This window comes from Camarhynchus parvulus, chromosome 2 (genome assembly GCF_901933205.1).
Source record: "Camarhynchus parvulus chromosome 2, STF_HiC, whole genome shotgun sequence".
In the NCBI taxonomy this organism is placed as follows: Eukaryota; Metazoa; Chordata; class Aves; order Passeriformes; family Thraupidae; genus Camarhynchus; species Camarhynchus parvulus.
In genome coordinates this window covers 4519913-4532488 of record NC_044572.1, presented here as the reverse complement: position 1 = coordinate 4532488, position 12576 = coordinate 4519913, and the positions used below count along the sequence as shown (strand labels likewise).

The following is a 12576-nucleotide window of genomic DNA, read 5'->3' as shown; positions in this document are numbered from 1 at the left end:
TCTGCATTCCAGAATACACAGCTTCCATGCTTTGCAAGAGAAATTATTGGATAAAAAGCAGCAAATGGAGGAAGAGAACATTCTGGGACTCAGGACACAATGCTGAAGGAGAAAACAGCACTTACCTGATGTATGGTTCCATCAATTTCAACAGGAACGATGAAATCAGCATTGCTAATTGGCTAGAAAGAATGACAAAGAAATAATCAGCATTAAAAATAAAATGGTTAGAGGGAAAATTTCAGGGGCATGAAAGGGAAGAGTACCAACTTCTGAGGAACAGGTTAATAATCATTATTGACCACACATATCCACTCTGTGTGTGCTCCTACACGAGTCAGAAGCTCCCAGTTGTAATTTCAGATGCTGCACTTCCCTCTTCTCTCCTATTTTTAAGCCTCATAAAATCCAGCACGCTTCACTGCTTGAATAACCCCCACTACCACTGAGTGTGTTCATCAGGAAAACATCTCTTTGGATAAACTCTTCCATCCAGTCTTTATGGATAAATGACCATCAAGAAAATCAACTGTGTACTGCACACATTCTACTCGAGGGTATCAACTGGTACTAAATTAAAAATAAAAGAGTGTGGTAAAAGTAATACCTAATGATCATATTTGAATCAGCAGCTGCAACAAGACTAAAGGATTGTAAACATGCCAATTCAATCAACCTAATCATGTAAAATTGCATTTTAATTCCAAAAGGAAGAGCAGGCACACTCTACCCAAGTCCCTGAATCTGTTTTTCCAGACTGTTGAACACAACTTAAGTCTCAAGACTTACTGTGAAAAACTGCTGGTCAAGTAAAATTGCCTTGGAAAGCAGCAAAGTGGCCTTGTAGACAGTTCAGGAGTTCATAATCTAATCTTGGCTAGACAGCAGGGGCAGTTGGGAACAGGCTGCTGCCAATGTTTGCTGGTTCAAGGGGACACCACACTTAGGTACAGCTCATGCACTGTGTCCATGCTAAAAAACCAGTCATGTAAACATGCCTGGAGCTCATTCCATCACCTGCAGCCTGGAAATGGCTGAGACAGAGCTGCCAAAGGCAGTTTTAACATGACTGATTAACAGCCAGTATCTTGCATGGATACTGCCCAGGCTGGAGAACATCTTCACTCAGCTCTGGGAGATTTGTACAGATGGTCCCACCTCTCTTCTGGATCAGCCAGCAGGCTGATCTCAGGAACCACCAAAAAGATGCCCCTGAAGTATTTGTGGGACAGGAAACAGACTTTAAACTCTTTCAGGGGGGCAAAGGTGTGCCAAGAAAGCAGAAAAGCAGCTGAGGTAAAGTGACTTAAGAAGCAGATCACAAACTGGGGAGTCTGAACAGGTGCTCTGTGAAAAAATGGTGGGAAAAGAGGATCCTGCAGTATTAACCTGCCAGCAGCACTTTGATCCCACTCCCTGGATAAACCAGATTCTAATTCCCCTGTCAGACAACCTCCCTGCCAGGAGAGCAAAGTGACCACAAAGAATTTCTGTGGAGGGAAACACCCTTTCTCAGGAGAAAAGAAATAAAGAAGATGGTTTGATCTGACACCTGCAAGTGCTGGGTCTGAGGGCACAGGAGAGGCTACATGAAATCCTCTCATCCTGAGCAGCCAGGATTGGCAACAGACCTCATGCTGATCCCTGTGCTGATGTGATCTGAAAAATTCCTCAAATACACACAGATCAATCTATATTCTTCTTATCTAACGCTGAGCATTTTCCCCTTTCTGCTCTGGAAAAAGACAAGAGGAGAGGCTCCCATCTGCTCTCTGCATGAAGCTCCTCAGATAGAGAAGATACTGTGCAGCTCTAACAGCCACAGAACAGCTACACAAAAGTTCTGATGCTTCACCTTAAAAAAAAAACCTCAAATGAATTGTCAAAAAGCCTCAGCCACCAGTGTTCCAGTGGGTGCCAGCTCCCTGCAGACTTTGAAGAGGCTTGCACACACTTGAAGGATTTATGTATGCATGACTCCCTTCAGCAAGAGAAACACTCTGCAGCAGCAGCAGCAGAAAAAGGATAGGTCACTGCAAGCTGCAGAGGTTTTGAAATCCACTGAAAAAACTACAGCTTCTACAGAATTTAATCCTAGCAGGAGCAACATCAACCAGATGCCAGAGAAAACCACATTCAGTGTGAGCAACTTTGGCTTTTTCTAACAAAACTCAGCCTCAGACTTTGTCACTAAACTACTCCCAGTTTGCTTCCCCCACTTCTACTTCAGGTATTTTGTTGCTTTCTTGTTGGCACTGGTGATAAGGAAGGAGCACAGCCTGGAGTTCTGTGCTCCTCAGGGAGGGAAAAGAGGAGAAAAGTTTGCAGCAGTTTGCTGGGCAGAGGTTTTTGGGCACATGAAACATGTCCCTGCCTCCAGTGGGAAGCACAGAGACAGAGCCTGGAAGAAGGGAATGGAATTCCACTGAAAATCTTCAGCTCAGTTAGAACTTTGGTATTAAAAAACCCCCAAACTTTCAGCATTTTAAATGTTCTAAAGGTGTTTCACTGCCAGTTTTGAATAGGACTACATTCCAGGCTTGCATGTGGTTTAATACATTTTATACAAAACCGTGTTTACATCTCCTTGATTGAATAATTTATTATTTTTTGCTTCTATTATTGTTTCATGATGGGAATGATAACTACCCTGTCTATCTATTCCTTTTTTACTCTTGCCAAAGAACCCCAAACTCTATTCCTTTAATATGCACCTAACATGAAAGACCAGTACCTCCTTAAAGCTTCACAAATATGCAGGGGCATAAAAAGATGAGAATTACCCTCCCTCAGATGTTGCTGCTTTCATAAAGAGCACTTTAAATATTCTGCCTCTCTGGTTGTGTCAAAAAAACATGTAATCTGCATTTGAAATACGAAGCCTATTTCATAACAGAATTACAAATTCTAAAGTATCAGGTGCTTTAAATAAAGCTTTTTGTACTAAAACTCTCAAGTTTATGTATGCTTTTCCACCTTTTAAGTGGGGACCTACCTGGTTAGAGCAGATATGTTTTAATGGAAGAAAAACCCCCCAAATACCCCCCAACTCCTACAAAATAAAAAACTACAAAAGTAACTTGACTATCCAGGCAGAGCAGGGTGCACCCAGGTGTTCAAACCTCTGCTCTGCTGGAATGCATCATTATTTTTGATGACAATTAATGGTCTCAATTCAGCTGAAGAATTTCCCTTAATGAAACAAAACCCAGACAGCACCACTGGACAGTGCCAGCCACTGAACAACTAAATTAATTTCCTTCAGCCCTTGGTTTTCTCTTACACACCCCCAATCATAGGCTTTCATATTGAAATAACACCATTTTCACCCTAAAACTCCAATTCTGCAGAAACTCCAACATCTGCCCAACTCTACTGACCTCACACAAAAAAGGACCAGTTGTCTTTCCCTCACACAAGACATTATTCAGTGCTCATCATCAAGCAGAAAAATCTTTTGGTTTTTCTTAAATATCTACTCAACATCATTTAAATACCCATTAAATGTCATTTGAATGTGGGAGGATTAAAAGGAGCCCTCTAAGAAACACTCTGCAAATCTCAGTCCTACAAGAGAGATTTGCAACTGTGTCAACCATTAAACATGCATTTCTTTAAAATGGTTTAAAAAATAACTAATAACCCTTAAACTGAATCTCATTTTGTTTTAAAACCGGGAAAAAAAATCACAGTACAAAATTACCCACAGCACTCAGAAAGCAAAATTGTATTTTTACCTTTCAGGTAACAATAAGCCTAACACTTCAATTTTGTTATACACAATCAGACTTTTAAATTCAGCTTTCCCTTCTTGTTTTTGACTCTTGTGTAAGTAAGAAGGCATGGCTCCTCCCTTCCCAATCCAGCTGTGGATTTTATCTCCCTGAAAAGTTCTCTAGAGCAAGCTCAGTCTGGCTTCAGAAGACAAATATGGCACTGAGGCTTGGAGGTTCCTGTACACCAGAAATTATTCTGTACCATCAGGCACAACAAAGACAGAGAAAAAAAATTTCTTCATTTCAGTCTGAGGCACAGGAATATTTGTTCTAGTATTTCCATATAAGGTTTTCTTTAAGTCAATAAAGAGAGGCTGCTGCCAAATTCTAACCACAACATGAATTACAAGTTTGCATTTTAAATACTGGCAACGAACAAGTGAAGGATTAAAAAAGTGGAGTTGATGCTTCCAGTGAAAAATGGAGTGCAAGCAGCTAGAAGACTGTAAGGGTGGTTAATCTGGTTTGGGAGTAGTAAAATAACATGATCAATTCTTATAAATTCTCCAATCAATGTATAAAACCAGCAGATGCTTTATCAGTATTAGCTGTACTAATCAGAAATGCTATCAGTACCCCAAGCCAATTTAGACTCTTTGTATTTCTGAAGTCTCCTAATTTCAGCCCCACTTAAACAACAGGAAAAACACACAGTATTTTGAAGAAACAGTACCTTGAGCACATGCTGAACTCTGAAGAGTTACAGAAGCTGCTTCTTGAAGATGACTGACTCACCACCAACAGCTAAATGGTATTTGCTTTCCTGCTCTGCAAACTAAATCCCTACAAACAATTGCTGTGATCAGGACAGAAGCCTGACCTGGAAAACAACATCCTCCAGCAAGAGAGAAGGGCCCAAAATTTTTGCCCAAAATCTCCTGGTTAAAGGTACATCTAACCCAGCACAAAACTGTGCTGATTCTCCATTCTCCTACACTAATTATGCCATCATTTAAACTGCAAAAAAAAACTTCAAAGCATCTGTTGCTATTTTCAAAGCAACAAATTTTGCAGCTGTCCAAAACCCAGGTCTTTGGTGGAATACTTAAAGCCCCGAAGTCAATACCTATTCCAGGCCTTGTTGCAGTCAGTCTGATTTTCTCAATAAAATAAAATAAAATTTAAAAAGCAATCTCTGTTGTTACTCCCCTGAGAGCTAAATTAGGATGAATAATCACAGGAGAGGCAATGAGGACTCCCAGGCAGAGGATGTAAGAGGAGTTCAAGTGTTAAGAGGCTTAACAGTTCCTGCAGCATTCACTGACAGATTCAAGCTGCAAGAGATCCCTTTTGAATTTACTTACCTTAAATGAACTGTGCACTAAAGTTTCATCTAAATCAATGACCACACACTTCTTCCCATAGTCTGATGCTGTCAGTTCTGGCAGGAGGTATTTAGCTGGTGGCTATAAATAAAAAGAAAAGAGGAAGACAACAAAAAAAAAAGTAAAACCTCTATGGAAGGGGCACCCCTTCTGTCAACATTACTATTCTAGTAATTACTGGCAGCTGGAATACATGACTTGAAATCAAATGATTTTCTGGGCTCATCCCAAGTTTATGTATGGATATTAATGGCTCATGCAATTGCAATACCCATACAGACTTTTCTTTTTTAAATTAGAGACTTGCTTAGAATGACCTCCAAAGCACTGGAAATGAAAATGGTAAAACACCACCACTATCTTAAAAAAAAAATAAATCATAAAACCAGGATATTTGATACAACATCTTTTTCCAGTGGCTCTTTCCCAATGTCTGGTTTGGCTGCTGTTGTTATCCTATTTCCAGTCAATGCCATTTGCAGCCATATCAGGCTGATGGACATTTGCACAAATCATTATTTCTGTTTGCCATGAAAAATGCTGAAACTAAGGAATCCATCCTGATGGAAGACAGCATTACTAATTTTACCTTCCAGGACATGTCTTCACTGCTTGTTTTTACCACTTAGGAGGGTGATGATCAACTTCCATGTGAATTATGCTCCCAGTCAAGGGATTAAAACTGCAGTGAAGAACCTGAACTGGGCTCTTCTACAGCACACTGCCATTACTAAAAATGGCACCAATCCCATGAATTTTGACAATTTTTTCTGAAAGCAATGCAGACAGTATCATATTCTTTGGATTATTTCCCACTTCAACACCCCAGTTTGCAATAGAAATATGTCGCTTTAGATTTTGGTACTGGATACTTTCTGAAATCACAGAAATGGGAGAGAATGCTTCCATTTGGAGCTGAAACACTGCTGCCACTCGGGGGTTTTTTTGATGAAAGAAAAGGATTAGCTTTATAGAAAAGCATCAGTAGGGAGAAGCTTAAGACAGAGAGGAAATTAAATTAATTTAGACATGGATACACAACTCTAACTCCATTCTTTTCCTATTTTTTATCTGTTCACTGTTGCTCTGATAAGGATTTGTCACTTATCACTTACATTTATTTATGGGTTTGCTCTTTGCAGAGGTGCTGGCAGAGATTTGAGGCCATCCCTGTGCAGGCAGGGATGACACAGGTGAGGCAGGGCCACCCTCCAGCAGCCAGGACAGATCATCAACCACTGGCTGAATTCAAATGTCACCTTGATAGATACTGGCCAATGATGCCTAATAAACTCTTCCATGAAGCACCTAACAAATCAGATTCTGGACTTAAATTAAGTGGTTTTAGCTAAAGCAGGAGTTCTTGGGGGATTTTTAGGCGCATTCACTGAAATTAATTAAGTTCCTTACAATTAACATTGACAACAGTTCCCTCAGCCACCAAACTGGAAGCTGCCCTGCCTAAAACCACTTTTGTCAGTGCATTTCTCTCAGCACACATCTGTCAATGACCCTGCAATTAAACCAGCCTCTGCCTAATGCCTGCAAAGGCTGCACAGCCACCCAAGCAGGCTGGAAATTATACAACACCCTGCCTAGGTTATGGACAGCCCCACAGCTGCTTCAGTTCCACCTCTGCTTGTTGGCAGCTAGGACCAGACCTAAAGAATTTTGGTTTTTTCCTCCTATTCAAAGCCTAAAAGGTATTTAGCTCTCCACCTCAGTTTTTCATCTTAAGAAGGATCCAAACTTGCAACCTAAATAAAGTAAAAGCTTATTGAAAGAAAAATTTGACCCATTTAAAAACAGTAACCTTCAGAACCCGTGTTCCAATACTTCTTTCTTGTCTTTAAAGATGAAAAAGGTAGGAACATCCCAAGAAACCTTAAACATACTTCTTTAAAAAAAAAATAGCTCAGTTTATTGTTGTACTCAAAACTCTTATCTCCTTTGAATTTTTGACTACATTAATCTGCACAAGCAGTTCAAAGCCAGAAATTCCTTCTGCTATGTGAATTCCTGATCAAACTGAAAATATCTGTATCTATGGAAAATATATGGAACTATATATTCTTCCAAATAAAAATGCATGTATGAAAAATACAAGCGCCGTCTTACCACAGATATCTTTAATTTTAGCTGCAAACTGTTGCATTTGTCATCAAGAAAAGGACGGACACACACCAAAGACTATAAAATACAAGAACTTTCATCTCTGAGAGCCCAAATTCCCTGAATGCCCAGCAAGGTGACCTGCATCTGTTTGTTTTTTTTCACCCACCTGCACCTCTGCTTTCCCAAAAGCAGTGCCTGGGAGAGGCACAATTCCCCTGTGGTACCCACAGAGATTCTGGTCACTGCTGGAGCTCCTCTCCCTCTGCAGCACTGCTTTAGGAGATCATGTGCAGTTTCTGACCAAACTTCATCTAACAAGGGCACAAGCAACTCTCCCACAAGCTTTGGCATCTTGAGTTCAATCTGATCTTGTTTCCTTAAGTTCACACTTTTGAAGATCAGAATAAATGAATTTTCCATTTCACAAATTGCAATTCTGTTGCCCTCAACTGTGAAAACATTCACCTTTTGATAACAGGGAAAAGGAAATAATTCTGAAGCTGAAGCCACTACAAGTTGTGAGGCTGCTAAATGGAGCAGCTCACAACTTGAGCTAATGGAGCTAAAGGACTTGGGAGCAAGGGTGGGATTTTTGAGGCTTTTAGGAATTTGAAAGGATTTGTATGCAAAGTATCAGCCCATTTGTTTTGCTGCTCAAGCTTTCTGATCTAAAGCAATTTCCACCTGTCAAGGGCAGCAAAGCTTTTAGTCAGAAACAAGCATTACTCAACACTGTGTTTTAATTTTCTCACTAATGGAGACATACCCAAGAAGAGTTCTAAACACCAGATTTCCATCAGAGTTAACAGTGAATAGTTATGGAAGTTTGACAATGTCTTTTATTTTTTTATACACACATCACTTTAAAGACATCTGAGATGATTAAGAATATTTCATTGTGGCTAACAGCAACTCATATTTACTATGCAACACTCCCCCAAAGGCTGCACAAAGCCCTCCACAGAACTCAGCAGAAAAATGACACGTGGCATCCCACTGGTTTGCTCTTCAATTCCCACAAGACACAAACTGTACACAAGTTAAACTAGTCACTGTTTGGGATTTATGCATTCCAGCCAGGTCTCAGGGCTCATCAGCTCAACAGACCTTGTAGTGGAACGACTGCTGCACTGCTTCAGTCCCGTGGAAATAGTAAATTCCCTAAGAAAAAAACAAAAAAAAAAGGGGATGGTGGCGGCAAGAGAACAGGACTTTTGGTTGAAGCATCAACAGCTGGTCAACACAAATCTTGCAGAAATTCACTGTACAGAACAACCATCAGCTCTCCTCCCTGTAGGCCTGTATTTCCCACAGGTATCAGAATTAATAAGCCTTTTTTATTCTCTCTGTTCTGGCAGTGTTGTTAAGCTCAAGTGCAGCACATTAATTTGGTGTTTGTGTCCTCTGCTCACACTCTGGGCTGCACTTGCAGGGCTAACAGCTTCTCCCAGCAGCTATGTGCAGAAATACTCTCACAGAAGATAAATTATTCCTAATTAAAACACAGCTGCCAGAAGATGCCAGCTCCTCTTGTGGAGCAGGCAGCTCCCAAAATTTCTTCTAGAAAAATTATAATAAGGATTTAGCTAATGTAGGTGAGGACAAATGGAAAAAAACCCCCAATATCCCTGTGCTAGGATTTAACTCCTGCAGGGATTCTGAGGGATAATTTTGATACCACTCTTTAACAGTGGAATTTTAAGCTGAACAAAAGTGGACACTCCAACTCATTTAAGAGTTTTCTAAGAGAAGTTTGACAACATCTCATTTAAGGTGTTGTACAAGCATGGCTTTGTATTTCCACCTACACTCAAAAGAATTCCATCTTCATTCAAAAGAATATAAAATAGTGAAGCTGCTATGGGTCTACTTTGATTTGGGGGCTGGAAGGAGATAATCTTTTAAAGTTCCTTCCAACACAAACCACTGTATGATTTTATGATTTCTCTACCATATCCTTTCCAAATAAAGCTGAATAAAATCCATGAAAACACAGGCATCCTGAGCTACATTTACATTTGTCATCAGGTCTATCAAAATGTGTCAGCTGGGGATGTTTTGGGTTTGCCTTTTTAAAAATTTTGTGTTTATTTCAGCCCTAAAAATAATTAATTTTGCAGTATAAGGAAAAGAATCAATTATCCTGCAGTTTAACCTATGCCTTAACTGGAAACAGTTTCAAAATACGAGTTACAAACACAGTAAAGTTCTTATTTTAAAAAACTCCAAAGTAACGCTGTTTCTATTTCCTGAAGCATCTAACTTGAAGCTGGAGTATTTTTTGTTTAGCAGTCATCTTTATCAATAACCAAGCAAAAATTCACATTAAGTCAAACTCTTCAATTCAGTTCAATTAATACAGGACAAATCTGATTGAGCAGAAGATCCATTTCACTGAACTGCACACATAAATGCAAATAAAAGCAATGCAAACTGCACATAAAGCAATGGAAGCTTTCAAACAGGTGACCTCAGCACAATGCCAGGTTTAATACACAATAAAAAAGCACAATAAAGCTCCAGAAATCCTCATATTTTGACTGGAGGCTTCAATTTGAAAGTGGGGAGTGGGCAGAGCTCTTTTTAGAGCCACTCAGGAAACCTCTGAACACTTGAACTGATGACATCTGCAACCAGCCCTGTCCAATGTAAATGTCCACTGAATTGTGACCCAGCTCTGTGTCTGCTCAGAAGATTTTTCTCCTGGTTTGTACAAGACACTGCAGTTCACACAGCCCCACTTCTCATCCCTAGGTAGCAGAAAATCAAGAATTTCTGCCTTAATGGGTCTGAAACACAAAATTAGAGCTGTCAACACCCCTCCTAAGAGCAGCAGAGCAACACTGAATTTTAGGAGTTTTTCCTAACACAAGCCTGAATTTTCCTTCCTAGCACTCCCTGCATGTGCAGCTCCCTTGTGCCTTTATTTAGCTGATGACACAGAGCTGCTGGCTGGTTCCTGAGAGGCAGCAGCTCTTTGATCCTGGGAGTAAATGTCACAGCAGTGCCCAAGGGCCATGGCTGCCTGACAACACTGCCCTGTCCTGCTGCAAGGAGAAGCATCAGCACTGGAGATGGGGAAGGAGTGTTTAAAGTCACCTGCTTGCTCAGAACTCTACATCATGACTGCAGGGATAAGTTGATTTTACTGCCTTGTTAGTGCTGGGATTGTGTCTGCAAAATTACAGCTGAGCTTAAAAAAAATAATAAAAAAAGGAGGGAAAAAAAAAATATGTCCTTTCTTGAATCATTCATTTTCCTACCACTGCCCAAATCTAACAGAGCACTGCTTTAACATTGCAAAGACAGCGTTCTAACAAAGCATCTGATTTAATTTCTGTACCTGTCAGAGCTCTACTCATTTATCCTTCCAAAATTTTGTTCTGATTGAATTCTTATTCTGTTAGTACCTACAGTCACTCTTGGGAAAGGTTTTTATTCCAGGTCAGAGCACAGCCAGGACATGTTTCATGTTCAAATAATTCCTAGTGGAGCAACTACAGTCACCTAACAGAATTTGGCAGGTATGTAAAAAAGAAAAGTAGTTTGGAAATCAGTATTTTCTGATTTACATTTGAGGTTTTTCTATTCCTAGACTTGCAGAAATGCAAATCACATGCATGTCCATGCCTGCCTGCATACACACCATGCATGAGCCACACCAGAAACAACAGGTAAGCAATAAAGAGGAATTTCCAACAGTTCTCAAACCCAAGAAAAGCTGTTGGAAGAGGGAAGATGTGCCCAGTCCCAGGGATCTCCTGGCACTGCTGCACTGCAGCACAGACAGGGGGATTCTTACAGGAGGATTTGGAATGCTGGGCTACGTGAGAAGGAAGGGAAAGAAGATAAAGAATGGCATCTTGGGGAATATCCAGGTCTTTAAAAGCTACCAAATATCTCAAACAAGAGGGCTGGGTCATTATCTCCACACATCAGCACTGCTGTTTGCTGGGAAACTCTGCAATGATGAAGTATTGTAAACAGCACAGGAGCTCAAAAAAAAAAAAGTATTTTCAGCTTTACAAAGCCTAAGCCTTCGTCCTTGTAAAAAAAAGAGCAGCTTTTTGACCAAAAAAGGTTAAAACTAATTAAATTAAAAGCTTCAGTTTGAAGGACTTGGTTTTTTTCTTCCTTTTATTTAGCTTTGAAAAATAATTCAGATGCCAAACAGCATTCCAAGTTTAATCCAGGGAAGATAAACAGAAATACTGAGGCTCATAAAGCAGCAGCTGATACCAAGAGCATCATCTCAAACAAGTGCAGGGATGAGCAACAGTCAGTGTGCTCTGTTTTCTAAATGTGACTTATTTCAAATCAATTATGCAGTTTCCAACTCTTCTTTTCAACTGGAATATAGAGGAAAATGAGAGGAAAAGGTTTTTGTAATTGTGTCTCACATAATGATGATGAATCACCTTTTGCCTCTATTAAAATAAATAATTTTCAGACTACCTCATGTGTTTTCAAAATGCTAAAAATTCAGAAGAAACCCAGATAAAACCCAAACTCTTCTTTCAGTCCCTGTAGAAGACATGCAGTTCACTTCACCTCTGGGGATACAACATTACAGACAGAACATAAAATCCTTTTGTTAACATGCAACACAAAACAGACCTGTTAGACTGCAACATAAAATGAATCAAAGCAAAAGTCATGAAAATTATTAAAAGAAAAAGGGATAAAAATACATACACTTGGTATAGGCATGACCTGCATCTGGTCACCCTGGGGAAAAAGAAAAAAAAAATCACTGTAAGGGTAATGGCTTTTAAAGGGTAGAACAAAGGTCTGGAGCAGTAAATGTAGCACTCAAACATTTTAAACCAAAAGTTCCAAGTATTCAAGAAACCAGGGTAAAAAAAAAAACCAAAAAAACCAGTATTTTGCATTTTAGTTGCTGAAATGATCTGTTAGTATACTGCCATTTATGATTTTTAGGAGACTGGACTGATAAAACCCATGCTATGATTAATAAGAGATGACAATAAGGAAGTACCTGTATTTACTGGAACTTTTTCAGCTTTAAGATCTACCAATGGGTATATTTGTCAATTTGCACTGCAGCAGCAAGAGGCTGAGCCAGAGCCTGGCAGAACCCCACTCCTTGAACCCACCTTCATTTGAGAAAACTGACTTGAAAAAACAGCATTTTCACTTAGGCAAGAGCAGAATGTCTGAGAAGGACATAATGATGTTAAACTAATCCAAGGAATTCCACTTTTTCCATCCAGCAGTGCCCGTGCTGCTCCCATGGTCTCATTTTTGCCCTACACCTGGGAGGAGGCAGGAAATTCTTGGCCAACCTGATCCTTCCTTCTCATCCTTGGACATCCAGAAACAAGGACAGCTCCAAAATG

The 12576-nt window shown here is 39.9% G+C and overlaps 1 protein-coding gene across 4 annotated transcripts in view; it reads right to left on the bottom strand.

Moving 5' to 3' along the window:
• Positions 1 to 12576, bottom strand: part of CTDSPL (CTD small phosphatase like) — an 80439-nt gene that overhangs the window by 14161 nt on the left and 53702 nt on the right. Inside the window, exons 3-6 of one of the 4 annotated variants that reach the window (XM_030943892.1) lie at positions 11912 to 11944; positions 8324 to 8377; positions 5081 to 5182; positions 126 to 182 (exon numbers count right to left, since the gene is read on the bottom strand). In XM_030943892.1, coding sequence (XP_030799752.1) covers positions 126 to 182; positions 5081 to 5182; positions 8324 to 8377; positions 11912 to 11944 — 246 coding nt within the window. The remainder of the gene's footprint in view (positions 1 to 125; positions 183 to 5080; positions 5183 to 8323; positions 8378 to 11911; positions 11945 to 12576) is intronic. The other 3 variants (XM_030943894.1, XM_030943893.1, XM_030943895.1) reach the window with 3 other exon arrangements.